Source organism: Magallana gigas, chromosome 2 (genome assembly GCF_963853765.1).
Source record: "Magallana gigas chromosome 2, xbMagGiga1.1, whole genome shotgun sequence".
Taxonomy (NCBI): domain Eukaryota; kingdom Metazoa; phylum Mollusca; class Bivalvia; order Ostreida; family Ostreidae; genus Magallana; species Magallana gigas.
The window spans coordinates 55,184,499-55,204,442 of NC_088854.1; the positions used below are offsets into that span (position 1 = coordinate 55,184,499).

Here is a 19,944-nt window from a genome sequence, read left to right on the forward strand (position 1 = left end):
TGGAAAACTGAAGTGGGACAGACAGACGGACGGACGGACGGACAGACGGACTGACGGACGCAGAGGAAAGCTATAGTCCCCTCCGGTGAAACCGGTAGGGGACTAATAACACCCTGCCTAAGATCACCAGGAAGCCACCCTTCTCATGGGTGTCGCTATATTTCGCTGGTTTTTTTTCCATCAAAACTCGAGATTACCTTGTGCTTCGACATATTTTATTCACTTTGAATGCAGAATATTATTTTATTTTTTTCATCAATAACTTGTGTTCCTATGACAAACTTTTAGTGTTCCTATGACAATTTTATTCGTTATATGAATACAATTCATTAAGTATATCAAATCTTTAATGATCGATAACTATCCACATTGGATACCGTTAATAGTTTATTAACAAAAACATTAACAATATATTTTTCACGATATTGAAAATATTGAAGTATTTCAATTCATGCATTAAATTTCTACTATTTAAATATCTAGTTTCTTCGATCGCGTTTAAAGATCACTTTCTCCAGTCCCATCATAGGCGCCTCAAATGATAACGAGGCTAAAAAGGCAACCATCACCGACAGAACCAAAGTGGCCAAAAACACGTAAATCTGAAAGAACCACAAAGTCAAAATTGATGTTGATAACAATTTCATAAAATTAGAAACGTCCAAATAAATTTTAATTTGACATATACATGTATAGCTACCATTTTCAAAAAAAGTTTATAGTTTGTTCCTTTTAAATGAATAGAAAACTCATGAAAACTACCTACAGAGAAAACAAAAGCCAAAAGGTATACAAAACACCTGATGTATTTAAGTTAATAAATCATATTATCAACCGGAATTCATGTTGCAATGTTTTGCTGACGGAAAAATAAGCAAACTTACAATGTTCAAGTCGTCCAGATATATCAGACTCCGTTGGCTGTCGTAGTACGTGAAAATGACCATAGCATGTGATAAATAGATACAATAGGACAAGCGGGCTAGTGGTACAAATGGCGACCAGGAGAGAAGAGTGTTGATAAAACCTGTCAGAAAATTCTTATTTATTTACTGTTCAATTATTAAAAAAAAACCCAATGAAATCAACAACAACAACAAAAGCATGAAAAGATATTGTTAGAACCAATTTGGCTTTAAGTAATCACACCTCCATTTCCGGTTGCGCATGCGAAGATGACCCAACAAACGCACGCTCCCCACACAATTTTGTGAGTGGCGTTGTAGAGAGCGGACACGTCACGACTGAGTGCATCCTCCGGGAAACTGATCGGATCCCGGAGTCCGTACAGAACCACCACGGCCAGGGTAGCGAAAACCAGCCACAGTAGTAGGTTCAGGTACTGAAGAAAGGAAAGGAAAGATAAACACTGTAAACAAAGCAAGTTCATCGGCGGTACTTAAAATTAGTGTATTTGATTTTGTATCCAAACAAACGTGTTAAAAACAAACACAAATCCTATAAACAGGAAACAGTTAAAGCTGCTTGGTCCGATTTTATATCAAATTTTATGCACGCTTTTAAACGATGGCTATGCTTTGTATATGTATAATAATAGACATTGCAGTTGTTTTACCCGTCAATTATGCCAAATTTCAATGAGGAAAAATACGAACAAAATTTGCTTACAAAACAAACGACATTAAAAGGTACCGCGTTATTTCGCCTCATATTAAATTTCACCCCTGACGACGAGACGGGTATGGTTGTATTACGACTTTGACATCGCTTTAAATAAAGTTCGAAATGATCAGACAAATTACAAATTAATATGTGTACGTTTTGTTCGCTAATATTTCCAAAGTCTGCTTTCTTTACAATCGATGCATAGCATGCGGGTTGAATAACCCCAATCATTCGGGGGAAGAAACCAAGCAGTTTCCTTTTCTAAACAATCCCGTGATGCATTTTGGTTTGTTTTTTCGTTTGCCCAAAGAGAAATTATTTTTATTTACTTTGAATATTTCAAACTTTGAAAGGAGACTGATTCTGCTGGTGTAAATAGGAGAAAGTCCATAACTTTCTAACATAAATGATTTGTTTGGAAAAAATTTTGATACTGTAATTACAAAATAATCGGACCAAGCAGCTTTAATCACAAATACAGATTCATTGAATCTTTACAAGATCCTGTTTAAAAATATATGTTGCGTCAGAAGAATTAAAGGCATGGTCTGTAATGATATTTCACAAAATGATATTGGGCATAAATCCAAGCATACACCATACTGTCCTTGTTTTAAAACGTATGAGATTAAACTTTTTTGGTCTTCATTTTCCACCATTGATTATATTAATTCAGGTTGGGATGATTACGAGCAGATTTACCTTGTTTATCTTGACTTTGCAGTCTGTTTTGTACAGGAATGATCCAACAATGATTCCTACTATATAAGGTCCCATCCGACAGTACGGTCGAATATAATAATAGTTAAAGTAATCAGCCCGCCCTCTGTTCAAAATAAATGACGTATGTGCAATTTATTTTTATAAATGTTGATCTAGATACATATAGAAATAACCTCTATTTTTTGACAGTGACATTTACTTTATTCCCTGTCACGATATAAAGGCACGTTCTGCGATGTTTAAACAGTGACTTTTACTAACTTACATGTATGTTGTATTAATTGGTATTTTTAAAAAAAAAAATTTGACAGAGTAATACGTAAGACAAAAACGATGAGTCCATTATAAGGATATTGGACGAAATGAGAAAGATCTACTACTCCGGGGAAAAGGAATACATCCTGAAAGTGACTTTTAATTAAACTGACTAGTTATCACGTGTATTATTGAGATTTGACTTCAATTGACAAATCTGTATAACAGTATTCTATGATTATAATAGTGAAAATAGTTTTTTTTGCAATAAAGTTATTTTGATATGACATAGTAAACTGATTAGTTGGAATATAAGGTATTCTATACTTTGACAAATTGACATAGTTACAAATAGACCTGTAAACAAAGGTTAAACATGTATTTGCGATTTTACATACTGACGTTCTCTATTACTATTACTATTCTCTATACAAACACTTTCTCTGTGGTTTGACATAATAGCATAAACTGATAATTCTCTGTTTGTTCTTTATGATTTAACATGGTGTGACTTACTGGGCTGTTCCTCCTCCACCGACGGTACTCGGGGGTAGATCCAGCACATTGGACACGACCCCTGGGGTGATGGCGGACCCCAACAGCCAGACAATGCAAATGACTATTCCGCCTGGGAAATAACTGGAAAGTAATTAAACTAGAATATTTAACATATTTATATTGCTAGTAACATATCAGATTGTAACTTCAATTAACTTCAATCATTAATAAACAAAATATTAATGAACAGTTCGGTATGTATTTATGGCTTCATTTGAATTATTATTGGGAAAAAAGCAATACTAGAAGCTGCACACAGCTACAAAGAAACCAACTGACAACACTTACAAGTAGAGAGGTATTAGCATTAGAGGACTCAGCAAAAAGAACTGCATATCATTGGCTAGATACCAGGACACACCGAAACACTACAATGAATTGAGAATGATAAAAAGGTTATTTGTTTCAAATACATTGATTATCGTTCCATGTTAATTTTGATGAGGGCCTTGACACGATTTTCATATGTTATACGTCGATTTACAAGCGAAAATAAAGTACTATTACATGGCTGTTTTTACGTTCTTAGAAGTTATATATGACTTAAATTTAGACCAAATTTATAATTCTTCATAATCATTGAGTGACCATTGTTTTAACTTAATGCATGGATCAGTAAGACATACTCTTAAGTATTTAAATTGTAAGGTGTCAATGTTATTGCATACATTTTGCGTATTGGGATTAATTCATATGGCAAGAAAGATGTATGACTTTATCGTTTATTCTTTTGCGACGTAAGTGCTATTTTGTAAAAGCTACATTCTGATACTTTCTCTGAATAAAGTATATTATTTCAAAAGTACAGTATTTGTAACCATAAACATAGCACGAACTTTGTTTATGAAACAGGTAAGAATTCTGAATTCTGAATGCCTTCTGTTTTTTTACTTCTGACATTCAAATTTTAGCACTGAGAATGCTAAAGCTATTTACCGATTGTTCATTAAACAAGTTGTTGATATACAGCAGATTTTTCCACCAAGTGTCTTTGCAGTAATTTACTTCCATGCCCTGGTCAGGCCAAAGTGGTCCATCTCCAAAGTAGCGAGACAGACAGATACTGATCATCATCAACAACATGTAGACTGGAGTCAACCTGAAACAACACGTGGGGCATCAACCCTGAGGTCTGATTGTAGATCACCGATCGAACATTCCCCATGGGTTAAGACTGCATATAATTCAATTAACGCATGCCTCGCTGTTAACCCCCACCCTGGAATTTATCAACAACATCTAAAATAAATGACTCATCCATAATTGTCAATATAACATTTAATGATAGTCAAGAAAATGCTGAACTAGCAACTAGAGTTAAAGAAGATATGTGGATAAGGCGTGTAAAATGCCCATACGCGATCGGACAGGCTACTGAAAAATTAAAGTATAAATAAATCTGATGTTTTTTTTTTAAATCATTTAAAACAATATTTGTTTAACGAATCATTGATTTTTAACCTATAGGTATGTTCAATACTTGGAATATGTTGACTCAAACAGGCCTGGCGTATACATATCAAAACCTGCAAATACTGTCATTTGTTATAGTCTGTCCCAAGATATTTATGCAGCACATTTGGACGATTTTTAATAAAAATACACGTACCTGTGAAAGAAGTGCAATTGAAATAGTTTAAAGGGATAATTTCCAAGATAATTTCATTGACACATTATCATCTTTCACTCGGAAAAATTTACAGGAACGAAAAAAGATTCCTTGCGGAGATTTATAATGGGGAATGTTTACATCTTTTCTCCATTCGGAATACACTCGGAATACATCGCGCAATTTTACAACGTTATCATCCGGGCTTACTGCAATACAAAACCCCCGTAGACATCACATTTTTTAGCATTTTATTGAAACCCGATAAGCTAACAGGGGCGTTTCGACTGAGAAATCTTGGAAATTTTTCATACTTTTGAATGAACATCGTTTGAACCCTGAGGTATTTATAAATATCATGCAATAAAGCAAAATGTAAATCCAGGATATCTTGGGAAAGAGTATAGAACTTCAAGGCATTTTCTTTTATAGAGTAGGTCTGTGCTCCATATTTTTCTCATAGTCTAATTAAGGTCTATTGGAAAACAAAACGATTTCAGTCAACAAAAACGTGGAGAGATGACCCACTATACATTAAAAATATCATTTTGTATCCCAACAACTGAACGTTTTGAAAAAATAGTACAAGTCCGGTAGTTTTGACCTTAGTCACACATAATATTTAAAAAGCCCATTTTGTTGTGTCTGAAATGGCTCAGTGGTTAGAGTACCTGGCATAAGCTACGGTAACCTTATATATCTAGGGTTTTTATGTTACGGGTTCGATACCACCAAAATTTCCGACAATATTTTTTTTTCTTATTTATTGTTAAATATATCAAAAACTGACTATAGTTAGAAATTTTGCTTTTGCAGAGTTGTATTGTAATATATTTGAATAGATTTAATAGGGGAAAAATAAATTTAAAATTGTATTTCACTACTAAACCGAATGGGCATTTGCGCCATCTTATTCCCCCATCTTCTTTAAGAAATACTATGAAACAATTTAAAAAAACGTATAATATATTTTGTAATAATCATTTTGATTCCAAGAAATGCTTATAACCAGTAATCATTAAATGATTTGATTGACATGTGGGAATAACGAACAGTGATAAAATCAAAAGTCCACAGGAAAAATACAAAACAGGAGCAGATCAAACGCGGACTTCTAAAACAACTAGAGGTAGGATCAGGTGCCACGGAGGAGTGAGCATCCTCTGCTGACCGGTCACACCCACCGTGTGGTCTTCGTCATATTCGGAAAAACGGAAAATACGTAGAAAAATACATGTAGGTGATTAATTATGGACTAACAATAAGTATGAAAAACATTAGTCAGCATGTGACCCAGTGGAAGATTGTTGATCCTGAAAAGGTCATTGCATCGAACAAATAATACTTACGAATATATTCTTTTAAATATTCTGTTATGGGTATATCAGTATATCAAAGATGGATAGATTTATACTATCGATGATTGAATACCTCCAAAATCTGTGAAAGTAGAACATGAACCAGTTGATTCTGAATTTCCCTTGTCCTTTTTTCATTTCCTTCAGAGTGAGGTATGCCAACAGTAGACCACTGCAAGAAGAAAATGGGTACGTGAGAGAGAGATAGAGAGAGGGAGAGAGAGAGAAAGAAAGAGAGAGGGGAGAGAAAAAGGGATGCTTTATAATTCTATCGTAAAGTAAGATACTAGTATCCACATTCTTTGTTGTTAAGTTTTATAGATAGAAGTGGTTATAGTTTTTAAACTTTAATTAATAAGTAAAAAAAATTCATTATTTACCACATTTCAAAAAAGAAGCGATACTATTAATGATGTTTTATATTCACCTCAAAGCAAAGAAAGAATCGACAGAGACGAGGGCGTTAGCCACTGCCTGGAATGTCCAGCGCGCAATGAGGTCAGGAAGCACCACGTAGCTGTTGCTCAGAACGGGGGTAATGAAGGCAAACGTGTGGCCCAGTACCACCCAGGAGATGCTCAGGAAGCGGATGCCGTTCAGGGCGGTCAGGGTGCCCGCGGACTGGTTTACCTGCAGGATCTTCTTCCCATTGGAGTAGACGGAGAAGGCCAACAGAAGTCTCTCGGCGACACCTGGTAATGACAGAGAAATACGTGGCTGAACGTTGTGAAACGGAGACATTGAAAAAGATATTTGTGGTTTGTGTTTTAGTAAATTTAGATATATACTGTCTTGTTTTGGGGCCAATTTCTTTTCATGTGAGATAAGAAGGGGAGATTTTTCTCCAACGCTTGCGGTGTGTTCGCTCAGAATCTCCGACTTGGTGCGTTCTGCCGTGTGGCGCTGACGCTGGATGATCAGTAAGTCATACACAGTACTTACAAACATCAGGGCAGCAAAGATGCCAAGAATCACACTGGTTCAAAGAAACAGAAAATAAAGAGTTGAATTTGAATTAATACACAAAAAGTTTGATAATCTAATTTTATTGATTACCTGGCAGCGTTTATAAAAAGTATGTGTTGACAAATGGTGAGGTGGTGGTAGCTTAAGTTTCAAATACATGTACCTTTTTGTCTGTCACTGGGAAGGCGGGGTAAATGTTCATCAAATATTCCATTAATAACAGGTAATATATATTTATAATCAACCAAATGCCCATCTCCCTGGACTGTTAACAACTTTGTTGTGGGTATGCTTAACGATATCTCGACGTCTCATACTTATTGACATATTACCACTCTAAAAAAAGTTGTAATTTTGCCAACCTTTGATATATACACAGCGGTAGTTGCGGAAGGTTTCTAATGTGATGATCGCAAAAAGGACATCAAACAAGTCAATTACAATTTTATATTGAATTTTTAAATGAAACGAAGTTCGAAACACCGTGTAAAACTATTTTTATACTGCATCTCATAAAATCTAAAAAGGATATCAAAATTTTCAATATAAAACATAAATTTATCTTGTTTGCTCCACTTATTTAACAGATGATCGGTCATTATAATAAGTAATTTGCTTTTGTTGCTGATCTTTTACACGAAACATACAAGTAGCAGAGTTTTGCCCAGCATTGTTCCGTCCTTTATAATTTTTTTAGTAACAACCAACAATCACTATGCATAAACAGTCAATATCCAAATTATTTATTTCTGTTCTGTTTTAATACACCAATTTACTAGTAGAATTCATGCTCTTTTTTTCTCTCAATGCCATTGCCATTGTTTTGTTTTATTATTCCATACTTACATAGCGACAACAGCTCGTGAGTCTATTTCTTGGTCTTCTTTGCAAAATGTGCCATAAACACGAACTGGATTTTGAGTTGGTAGACGTTTTAATACTGTTAAAATAAAATCCACCAATATATTGTTAGTATTTTGTTCACAGCCAGCCATGAACCAGAAACTGAAAAGCGTCAGCCTATTTTACTTACAGTCATTATATAGAATTGTCAGATCTTTTGGTGAACAAGCTTTCGGAACACACGCAGCAAAATCAATCTGTTGGATCAAACATATTTATAATTAAACATTATTATATATTTTTTACTTTAGTTATTTACAGTGATATGAGATAATATGAGTGGTCTTGTTATGAAATTCAGTATGTGTGTGTTTGAGAGAGAGAGAGAGAGAGAGAGAGAGAGAGAGAGAGAGATTACTTCTAGAGGTATATAGCCGAGAGTCACTTTGGTCCTCATTCCACAGAACTGGGTACTGAACCCACTGTTGGAGGGGGGCATTCCTGGAAGAGTCCGGTCTATCCGAAAACACTCGTCGTAGGAGCCCATCCATTTTGTGTGTCCCTCCAGTATTCCTGCGCCGATCTTTCCTGAGGCGTCTAGCACTGTAGAACAGAGATATTAAATAACCGAACCCTAAAAAATCAGTCCTGGATTTATTTTATCCTTCATCCTCCGACCTGACCTCTTAGGACCGATGCTCAACGAAAAATATCATCGATATGTTAATTCTGCATTCAAAATATACGATAGCGTTCTTTTCGAATTTTTGGAAACGCCTAAGTTTTTATTTAAAAACAATTAACGATCCGAAATCGCTAATTATCCAACTTTAAGAATCCCAGTAACTGAGAGAAAAGTCCAGCTTTATACATGTATGTATATTTGTTTAATCTCCAGAACTTGTCTCCCTAACACCTTGGTCTGTAATACTTTTGGTTTTTTTTTCATATACATACATTAGCTTTATATCATTAATTCAATATTGTTTAAACACCGTTGTGTCTCATATCCATTGTATAAATGTTTGAAATACATCAAATGTATTAAATGTGTACATACAGCAAAGTAAGACCTTGCCATGTGTAATGGTCTCTTTTCTCAATCAATCAACTTACTTTTAAAAGCCCAGAATTCACTTCTCAACAGCCCGGCTATGGTCCGGTTCCAATGTTCACGACAAGTATACGAAACATTGTTAATGTCTGCGAATAGTCCCGAACCTTGCTCCCCAAAATTGTCATTGGAAAGAGCCAATTCTTTAAGGAACTCTGCATCGTGAAGCTTGTTGATCTGCGTCCTTAGCTCCAGTAGAGCCGTCTTGTTGTTGAGTTGTTGTTGGACAGAGGGAGAATACACACGGAAGGTTAAACGATCCTCGTAGGAACGGGATTCTCCGAAGGCATCGAGAGAATTGACACAGACTCCGACTAAAACCAGTAGAGTCGAACGAAATCTTAGCATAGTGCAGACCTTAATTGTACTTGTAGATGTAAGCTTCCTAAATATATAAGCGGCGGATGATCAATGACACAGCCTTCACGTATGGATTATGGAGTTATGTGTATTCTGAGAACCAGGGTAGTTTAAGATTAGGGTCGAAAACTGTACCTATTATTAAACTGTTCAGTTATTATCATGTGACAGTGAGCAATGCAAGAGACATGCACACATGTGAATACCAGTGTATTTCTCAACACTTTATCTTGCACAATATTTACACATATCAGGTTCGTCATTACAATACGCTTGTCATGCACATCATACATGAGTACTTACACGCCGTGATATATGGAGATATCCAGGGTACACAGTTCCCAATATTTACATGTACTTATAACTTATGTAAATATATGAAGTTGATGTTTGCATTTGTTAATTCATAAAACACTAGATTTATCAATAATCATGAATCAGAAAGGTGTGAACAGATACAAACAAGAACTATACATGATTAATGTGATTTAATGACCTTACAAAATTTAATATAGTAGTGTATTTATATTGGAATGAAAAACCAAACAGAATACAGAGAAAGAATGGAAAATAAAAAATATGATGATAAATACCAATCCCTTAAAAATGTGATATAATTTAAACGGGATAATTTTTATTCATGTGTAATTATATTTCGAAATGCTCTAAATTAATTTAAAGCTGACGTAAATTCATAAAAGCATTTGGTCGCCATTACTTTCGATCGCTCCTCTACTGCCACTGGGGTATATATACCGGTTGAGAAAGTTACGGTCGGTTGCTTTCCGATCGAGGCATTCAGGTTGCACGGACTTCTAAATGCATGAACTACACATTGTAGAAAAAGTTTGTAATAAAAGAATAAAGGAAACAACAATCAATAAAATACAAAAAATATTTATTCTTTGAAAGGATTTCGCAGGTATCCACATTATTTTTGCACAGACAGTCACAGTGTTGCCTTATCAAATCTTTTGATGAAAATAATGTTGAAGAAAACTTTTTATTTATTTGGTATGATAGCCATATTACAGTCGCTATGAAAATATTGTTTATAAAAAAAAATGGTACAAAAAAGGTGTAAAGGTCACCAATGACTTTCTAGATGATAATGTAAATTTTTTGTCACATGTAACTTTTCAACAAAAAATTGATTTGCATATACAATAGTATAGTTAGGGCTATATCAACATATCTAAAACCCTTTTTACGTGTACATATCAAATGTTTATATAAGAGATCCTTTACTCCATATATTCCATTATATTACAAACATTTTCTTTTGCAAAACAAATGTACAAAACCCATCTACACACGACTAACTGCCCGTAAAATAACCCCAGCTGCAATACCAAATTGGAATTCAGAATTGGTACAATATGGGGTGGAAATTTGTGTTTATGATGCTTTCAATGTATGTTTTAAAACAACCAGCGACTCATCTATTCAATGGTTACAATGGTTACAATACAGATTACTTCATAAAATTCTTCCAGTAAATAACAATTTGAAAAAAAAAATCAATGTTGTATCTTCTGATTGCTGTTCCTTTTGTGAACATGAAGTTGAGACAATACAACATGTTTTTAACCTGTGAAAAAATTATCAACAATTTGGAGCACCCTAAGCATGCATATTTACCAATCAACTTCTATACGAATTGGTTTCAATGTTATTAATATTTTATTGGGTGAACTCCCATTGTCAAAAGACAACAAAATTGTAAACATTATAATTTTGTATACAAAACAATATCTATTTTGCTGTCTTAAAAAAGATACATTGCCTAGTCTATCAAGGATGTTATTTTATCTATATAACAAATACAAACTTGAAAAATAAAATTCATGTCAGAAATTTCAAATGCAAAATTTTACCAACAACTGGCATGTATGGAAACATATATTTGATACAAATTAGTATTTTTTTCTTCATTGTTTATTATTATTATTAATTGTTTGCCATTATTAAACAAGCAACCACTACCAAATCTGGGTGAATGTGAGCATGAATGTGTGAGTGGATGAATCAAAATTGGCTTTAAATGTTTGTATGTATATGAAAAAAAGCTGTCTACTTTGTTTTATACATGATATTGTCACTTTAAACGTATTAGATAAGTTTACCTTGTTATCATAACTTAACAGTACCGAATAATTATGCCAGTGCGAAGGTGGCGGTTTTCTATCCGTCTAAGGTGCATGCTTCGAAAATTTCAAACATATTAAATGATAGGCCACTGCTTAAAAAGAGTTTATTACCATCAGTGATTTTTATGTATCTCATATTTATGCTTTGATAAATTACAGCCAGTAGAATCTCATTTCTTCAAAGAACTATTTTTGTTGCGGATTTATTAAAGTAATGAGTGCACAGGTCCATTCTGTTTGATTTATTGATCTACTGTTAAAAATCATACCATAGCAATAAATTGTCATGCAATGATTCTAACGAGAAAAAATAAGCAAATTTAGATTGAAAAAATAAATAAAACATGTATTGAAAAGGTCTATCTATTTCCATCATTTCGTATAAAAACTTCAAAATAAAGGTCATACCCTTAGTTGAAAATGTTATGACACTTACTACAACAACAGTAACTGACATCTTTTTGTGAGGTTAACAATATCTTTCCATAACGACACCTGTACTTAAATTCTCTACCTAATTATAAAATATATATGTTCTCAATACATGTATACGTGATGATGTGTTATCTTAATATTTATAAACTGTAAATAAAATTAAGAAATGAAATATTTCTATATCGGGTAAATAGTTGGAAATAAATTTTAAAAAATTTAAAAGTTAAACTATACACTATACATGTAGTACTTTACATACTACTTATTTCACAAAGCATGAACTTACTAATTTATCATTAGAATTATCTTTCTTAGCTTATTTTTAATATCCATTAAGATCAGTTTAGAATAAAACTAGTTTAGAGGTCAGTGACATTCTATTGGTCAAAACAAGTGTTTTTGATTTCTATTGGTAATTCTACGGTCAAATTTCTATATAGTTTAGTCTGTATTTTATTCAATTCATCTCGAGCATTTACAGAGTAAAGGTCTTATAGTGGTTTATTATAATTTATCCAAGTTATTTCAAATGACATTGGAAGGTAAGTTCTTTTATTAATTTTTCCATTAACATTTGCTATTTAGTAAGAGAATAAAAGGTTGTGTGCAAGTGATTCAATTATCAAATATAAAGTATATATCTTTAAAAAGTATGTGAGAGGTACGTGTAAAAAAGCACATGATGAAAGAAAGAATATCAAGTTGTTTTGATTATATTGTATATAATTACAAAAAGCTATGGCAATTGATAAGTAATTGTTACATAGATTTAATATAAATCTGACAGAGAGATACATGTATTTATACATTCTGGTACATAGATTGAAAAAGTGCTTTATTGTATATACAAGTCAAAGCCATGCATTGCTGAGAATACAATATCTATATTAGTAATCGTCACTTGAATCCACAATTCGGTATCTATCGTATCTTTTGTTTTTATTGAGAATCTGATATACATTCAAATAAGTACAAAATGGGTTAAAAAGATGTATTTCCCTTTGAAGATTAAATTCAAGTAAATCAACTATCAGTGTTATATTTTAGATTTTATGCTTGATGATAAATATGCTCATGTATATTAATTACAAAAGTGATACAATATGTCTTACTGTTATTAAATATTGATAATATTGTAGCCTAAATGTATATATTTTGCAGGTTGATAACGACTGTGTTTTGTTTATTGGCAAAACAATCCCACGGTTACATATATATTTTGTTAATTTTGAAAGAAGGTAGAAACGTAGAACATTGTATTTATTTTAATTAAGCAAGTTCTCGACCAAAGAATGTCATGCCTTTTGCTGTCGTTGCCATGTTGGATGACGGTTACAGAAGTAACAGACAGTCGGTACGTACCAACTTCTTAGTCTTGTCCATGTCTTGGTTCCAATGTTCAATGGCATTCGTTCGCCGTTAAGAAAACATAGTTACATGGTTGTTTTTATGAAAAATATAAAACTGTCCCTCAATAATATAGCATAGTAACACGTTCAGTCCAAATTCATAATCTCCTGGAGATTTTTATCGGTGTCTATGTCCAGTAGGTGAGTATCAAGTTTGTCCAGTTGAGCTGATATATTGAACAAAAGTCTATAGGTCACGTGCATCTGATATAGCATTAAGATCCCCACGATAAATAGAACCACCACAAACACCCTGCCCAAAATCACGGGGAATGCGCCCTTTTCAGGGGGGTCCCGCTCTCTCGCTGTCTCCCCGTCGAAGGCAGAAATTAAACTGTTCATCGACATGTTTCTTTCACAAGAAGATCTTGGAATCTGAAAAAAATGAACAAAGAGTTTGAGCTTATGACAACAATAGCGAATGGGTCTGTGGAAGATATTTGTTTATACAAATCTCTCGTTAAGTCGGCAAAAGTCTGACTCAGACTACCAGACACATATAACCTCTTTCATTCTTTCTCTATCTCTTGTTTTTTTGTTTTGTTTTTTTTTTGAATTTCAATATATCAATTTTATTTTTCCATTAAAACAGTATAAAAACCTTAAAGAAAGACATCGTTAAGAAGTACAGTATCATTTTGGATGTATATCGAGATATAAATACGGGTTGGTCACGTGATCAAAACCCATAAAGCGTTCTATATAAAACGTCCATAATAATCCTTTATTCAAACGGAAACAACGTCAAACATAATACAATAGCCCAACATTACATAATAGGGGATGGTATAGAGTTATCTCTTTTAGAAAACTTAACATGAAATACAAACACTACATCTCTTCCTTTCTCGTATTACAACTTTGTTTCAAATAAAATAACTTCTAATAATCAATTAAAACACATATAAGCAATGCCATACTATTTTGTACATTGGCACAAATCAGTTACTTGTGCCGACAAAGACATAATGAAATATTCCAAATTTAACATTGAGATTACCAATTACATTTTACCAATTCCAGAATGCTTATTCATAGTTATTTCCCAAAAAGTTATTAATACATGGAAAATCCCTCAAACCTTGACGGTAGTTTCTTATTTCTTACAGGTCTGCTTTGAACACCAACAATTTCACTACATATATCACTGGACATACTGACAGGCTCAAAAAGTTTGGGTGGCTTTGTGCGAAGCTTGCGACCAATCAATAACTGAGATGGGCTTACATCAGTCGTAGTGTGCGGCGTATTGCGATACATCACCAGAAATTTATCAAGTTCCTCTTTCCAATCTCAACCAATTCTAATGCGTTTAAATATTGACCAATTTTGGCTCAACTTCACCCTTCGGCTGCGGTCATAAAGGAGTCGTTCTGTAGTAAACAATACTTTTTTCCAACATGAAGTCTTTAAAACGCTGTCTCACAAACTGGTGGCCATTATCTGTATGAATTGATAACGGGAACCCATGAGTTAGAAAGAACTTTGAAATCAATGCTGTAATATTCTCAGACGAAATATTTTCGTGATTGCGACTTCAAACTACCTACTATAGTAAAAAACTAGTACGAATATATACTCCTTGCTCGGCAATGGACCGAAGAGATCCGCAGCGAGATGTTGCCAAGGCGCAGAAGGCAACTCAGTTCGCTTCATCGGTTCGGGTTTACTAGGCTGACTTACTGACACCCTTAACAACTTCTACTAAACTTTTCAACACATTTGTCAATCCCTGGCCACCAAACTTTACTTCTTAACCGTGATTTCATTGAAACGATGCCGGGATGTGCTTCAGGCACAAGTTGAAGAATTTGATCGTGCAATTGTGCTGGGATAACGATTCTTGGACTTCGTAATACCAATTGAGCCGCACCATCTATCCCTTTTCCTGTAGCATATAATTCAAATGCCAGACGCCATCTCTGCCATTTGGATGCAATGCCGGTCACATCGGAAACATCAAAATTCGGAAGTCCATGCATATCATGCATCAAAACACTTGCCATCGTGATCACCAAGTGTTAATCATCCTCGTCGCCTATTTTTTGTACCCTCCTTTCATGCTACACATGCGGATTAAACTAGATTTAGTGTATCAGTAAATAACATGTTTGTCATTGGAGACCTTTATTAAAACGGAAACAACGTCACACATAAAACAGGGGCAATAACCCAACATAACACAGTAGAGAATGGTATAGAGTTAGACTACTTTACATGAATTACAAACACTACAAATTGCATGAGAAATTTGATGGTACAAATTGTTAACACAGAATTTGAGTATTGATAAGGTTAATCAGTCCAAAACTAGCGCACGTTTTCGTGCGTAATAAATACACAATTTTTTGAATGGGTTGCACTGTACGTAGCTCCTAGGTCGTCCATCCCAATTTTTCAGACCGAGAGCAACAGTCCTGTAGCTAGGTATGTTTAAGCGCAAGTTTGAGTACGTACAAAAGAAGTGACCGAGATTACTTATATTACTTATGCGCTACTTTGACTTCTTGACACAGACTGCTGTTATGCAGGAAATGAGGAATAACAGCGGATTGCGCAAACAATGTTATATAAGGGAAAACATTTGCGAGTGTAAATATTTTGTTTTAACATCACTTAGTATGCTTATTAGAGGAATAAGAATTATAATTAATTATAATTCATTCAGTTTAAATGTTACCGTAAAACATATAGAATAAAGCTGTACTTGTTTCGACAAAGAATCGCCCTTCTTCTCCACCACAAGAGTTGAATTAAACTATCATATAAACGCTTTTAATTTATCAAAAAAAGTTTGGGTTACCTGAATGCCGGTGTTAAGAGTCTGAGAGACCTGTAATTGAATAAATCCACAATACAAGTATAAACAGAGGAGACAACGTAAAAAACCCTGCACAACGATGATTATACATAACCGGTCCTGGAGCAAAATAAAACTCTGTACAGGTGTCACATTAAATTCTCTCTCTCTCTCTCTCTCTCTCTCTCTCTCTCTCTCTCTCTCTCTCTCTCTCTCTCTCTCTCATGTCAATTCTACGAGCTGTAAATGCAAACTCTTCAATTTTGTTAATAAATTTTCTATGTATTTGCAGAATTTTGTCTCTAATGTATGTATGCATGTATATATGTATGTAATGGCGTGGTTAAAGGTGTTTGATATTGGTTGCATGTGCTCAATTTGAAATTTATTACTTTACTTTATCAAATACATGTACATTACAGATATATGGTCATGACAGACTGAAAGAGGGAGAAATCGATTAATAGAATATCTAATTGTGTATATACAAGAAAAACAACAGTTTTGAGAAATTGGATTGTGACTACGGAAAAAGAATTCGGCTGTTTTAATTCTCAATATTCAATTATATTTTCAAAATCAGTTGTAGCAGTATAGTTGTATCTTTAGCTCTAATGGAAAATTCGGATTGACAAGCCGAAGAGTTCAGTTCATTACACCATCATAACATTGAAAATTGCAATTTACGGTTAAAAAATACATATATCCTTATTTAACTAATTAACCTTATTTCCCAACAACATTCCAATCAAAATTTTACTATAGTCTTGTCACTTCCCCCCTTACAAGCCCACCCTGAAATTCCTTGATATTCAAATTTCTTAAATTTACATAGTTAAATAACAGAAAATATGCCTCGGACCCTCCAACCCCCCCCCCCCCCCCCCCCCCCCGGGCAAACCTAAATGTTTATGGATCCGCACATGACGGACGTGCAGGATAACAGAATCGATAAGTTGCGCTAACAAATATATAAACGAACGAAATGTATTCGACATTTTCACAGCTGGTGATGCCTCAGGTGAGAAACATTTTTGTAAAAGGTACATTATGAACATCAGCTTATAGCTGTCGATCTAAGATATTTTAATTTAGGATACGTCTAAGTTAGCTTCGTTTTACATCTAAAGGTCTTAAAAAAGGAATAAAAGCATTTCACTATATGCTTCTATATAGCTTTAATTAAGTTAATTAATTACCTATACTCTCAGCATATTATTAATGAATGAAAAACTATTGTTAAGTGCTTCAAAAAAATTGAGATCAGAAATATAACGCCTTATGCTTCTAAGAGAGATAATTGATAGTAAACATACCTACCTTCAAATTCACGTTAGTTTCTCATGTTGACAAACAGAGACAAACTCAGCACCATCCAGGAAGTTGCATCATTTAATTCAGTGTGACAATTCCACTCAAGTAATAATTTTCCTAGCAAATGAGTCAAAATTCAATACTGCAGGCCTAAAAAAAGGTGCCAAAAAGGAAAGAAAGAAAAGAAACTGTCTCTCTATAAATGGACTACTAAGTGCAGTTTGATTGGCTATTTCCTTGCGTAAGACCTTAAGATATGTCTTAAAGTTGTCACAAGATATGTCTTAAGCCACATCCTAGGACATGTTTTAAGATAGATCTTAAGATACTTTCATGAACCTGGCCACAGATACCTTCTTACAAAAAGGCAATTAAAACTTAAATCTTGCAAATCCTAAATTAATTTTGGAAATAACCATTAAAGTTGGAAACAAAAATTATCTTGAAAATACCAACTTAAATATTGGAAAATCGTATTTAAAATATAGTTTAAACAAAATGTGCTGAATTTATCAATGTGTACGTAAAAATAATTGACGAAGTATACAAAAAGATGGGGAAACAAGCCAAGAAGGTTATATTAATCATTCTCTTGGGTAACAGAAATGGGTGGTGTGAATTTCATAAGGAAAAACAACTCATAATTCTGATAAAAAGGGGGGAAAAAACCTAACTTTATCAATCAAAAGATGAATGAAAAGATACAATTTGACATTTTCATAATGATTTGAGAGTTTAAAGCTGGTATATCAAACTTTGAAGTTGGAATTACAAACTATTTCAAACTTTTTTTTATTGACTTAGACGCTTAAACGATAGGAAAAATGCAACAAAATTGAAAAACCACAGAATACAAAAAAATATTTCAAAACAAATGAAAAATATGTAACACAGTCTCTCTATAAAGGGAGAAATGGAAAATTTTACATATAATTTGTAAATCAATGGCAACATTGGAAAAGCAATGTGCGTAAAATATGCAAAAAGAATTGAATAATCATGGAATACAAAAGTAATGAAAAAAGATCGAATACTGCAAGGCTAATGCACAATGAGTTTACATTTACATTCTCAGTTAACACATTAGGTGATAGTTATGAGCAGACCTGTACGAAAAGGCATAAAAATTTATCACTGGCCCCACAGGAGTCCCGTAGCAATCTATTAGTATATACTAAAGGACTTCCATGTTTCCTATCAGAAGCTAACACACAATACCGTCAGAGGTCGTTACACCTAGACAGTGGCCCAAGGCCCGTGCCTGGGGCCATTGTAATTGTGTGTACATACAACAGGCTTTCATTATGTACGTACTAGCGACTTATCCGCGAATAGAGGTAATGTTAAACATTTACATTGTGTTCAAGCTTAGCTTTTTACTTAAGTTTTGATAAATTTTTTTTTACGGAATCGATCGATGAAGTTTTATGATACTTTTTATTATCAATATTGAGGTACATTTGAAGACAAGCAAACGTTCTGACTATTGTATCCTAAAATTGTCTTGAAGAAGCATCGGGTAAACAAAACATTTAAAGGGAAAATTGAGAGGGTAGTAGCATAAAACATGCTGGTTTAATATCTCTTAAAGAAGAAAGACTCTTTGAAACTTAGAACTAGTATTGCTATTTTAATTTCATGAATAATTCCTGATACAATAACAATTTTTATATATTTGTTCAAAACAAGATCTCAAATGTCAGGATGCGTCTAAATTAATGTGTAAGAATATATGAAAGGTAAAAATAATATGACCATAACAAACCGCCAACCATCTAAAAAATCTGCCAAAAAACGGAAGAAACCGTAATCATTCCGGTGTATAAAGTTCTAACAAATACAAAAAACGTCGGTCAACATGTCTCTTAATGAGACATAGTACTTGCTGCCAAGGTCATTGTATCGACAAGTATCGACTTGAGTAAAGATGGAATTACAAACATTCTTGATATTCTTGTTCCAACGACTTGTTTGTTAGTAATAGCCTCGAAATTGTTCGTATGAAGAGCATGATCTCGCATAACGAATAAGCTGAGAGACAAAATCCCCATAAGCAGGTGGTAATGGTTTATTGCTACATAAGTAAGGGAAGTTGACGATGCTAACATTAAAATAAAAATCATCACGTTCATCATATAATTTTGTTGTTACGTTACAATTAACGTCTTTTTCTAGAAAAAGATCCAAACATGAAACAGATGTCAAAGAATCTATGTTATCTTTTATTTCAAGCTCACTGGGATATATTGAGTTTCTATAAGAGTGAATGTAACGGTTGTAAATGGATAAAACATCATCAATACATCTAAATGTCGAGTTAAAGACCACAACAAGTGTTTTTTGGGTTTTTTTTGAATAAATTCTGCTTCGTATAAATATAAAAATAAGTCAGCCAATAGAGGAGCACAATTTGTGCTCATTGAA

At 33.7% G+C, this 19,944-nt stretch overlaps 1 protein-coding gene and 1 long non-coding RNA gene across 2 annotated transcripts; both read right to left on the bottom strand.

Moving 5' to 3' along the window:
• Positions 1-374: 374 nt before the first annotated feature.
• Positions 375-9,559, bottom strand: LOC105325023 (nose resistant to fluoxetine protein 6). Its single transcript, XM_011424361.4, has 14 exons — positions 9,055-9,559; positions 8,357-8,541; positions 8,129-8,195; positions 7,942-8,035; positions 6,918-7,105; positions 6,557-6,821; positions 6,203-6,301; positions 4,099-4,261; positions 3,451-3,530; positions 3,121-3,243; positions 2,329-2,452; positions 1,150-1,342; positions 885-1,027; positions 375-602 (listed from the first exon to the last, which is right to left on the bottom strand). The coding sequence occupies exons 1-14, from the start codon at positions 9,398-9,400 to the stop codon at positions 480-482; spliced, it is 2,193 nt and encodes a 730-aa protein (XP_011422663.3). The 5' UTR covers positions 9,401-9,559; the 3' UTR covers positions 375-479.
• Positions 9,560-12,694: 3,135 nt separating this feature from the next.
• On the bottom strand, positions 12,695-19,585 carry LOC117681389 (uncharacterized). Its single transcript, XR_004596044.2, has 3 exons — positions 19,462-19,585; positions 17,527-17,670; positions 12,695-13,781 (listed from the first exon to the last, which is right to left on the bottom strand). It is a non-coding gene; the product is annotated as an uncharacterized lncRNA (long non-coding RNA).
• Positions 19,586-19,944: the final 359 nt, after the last annotated feature.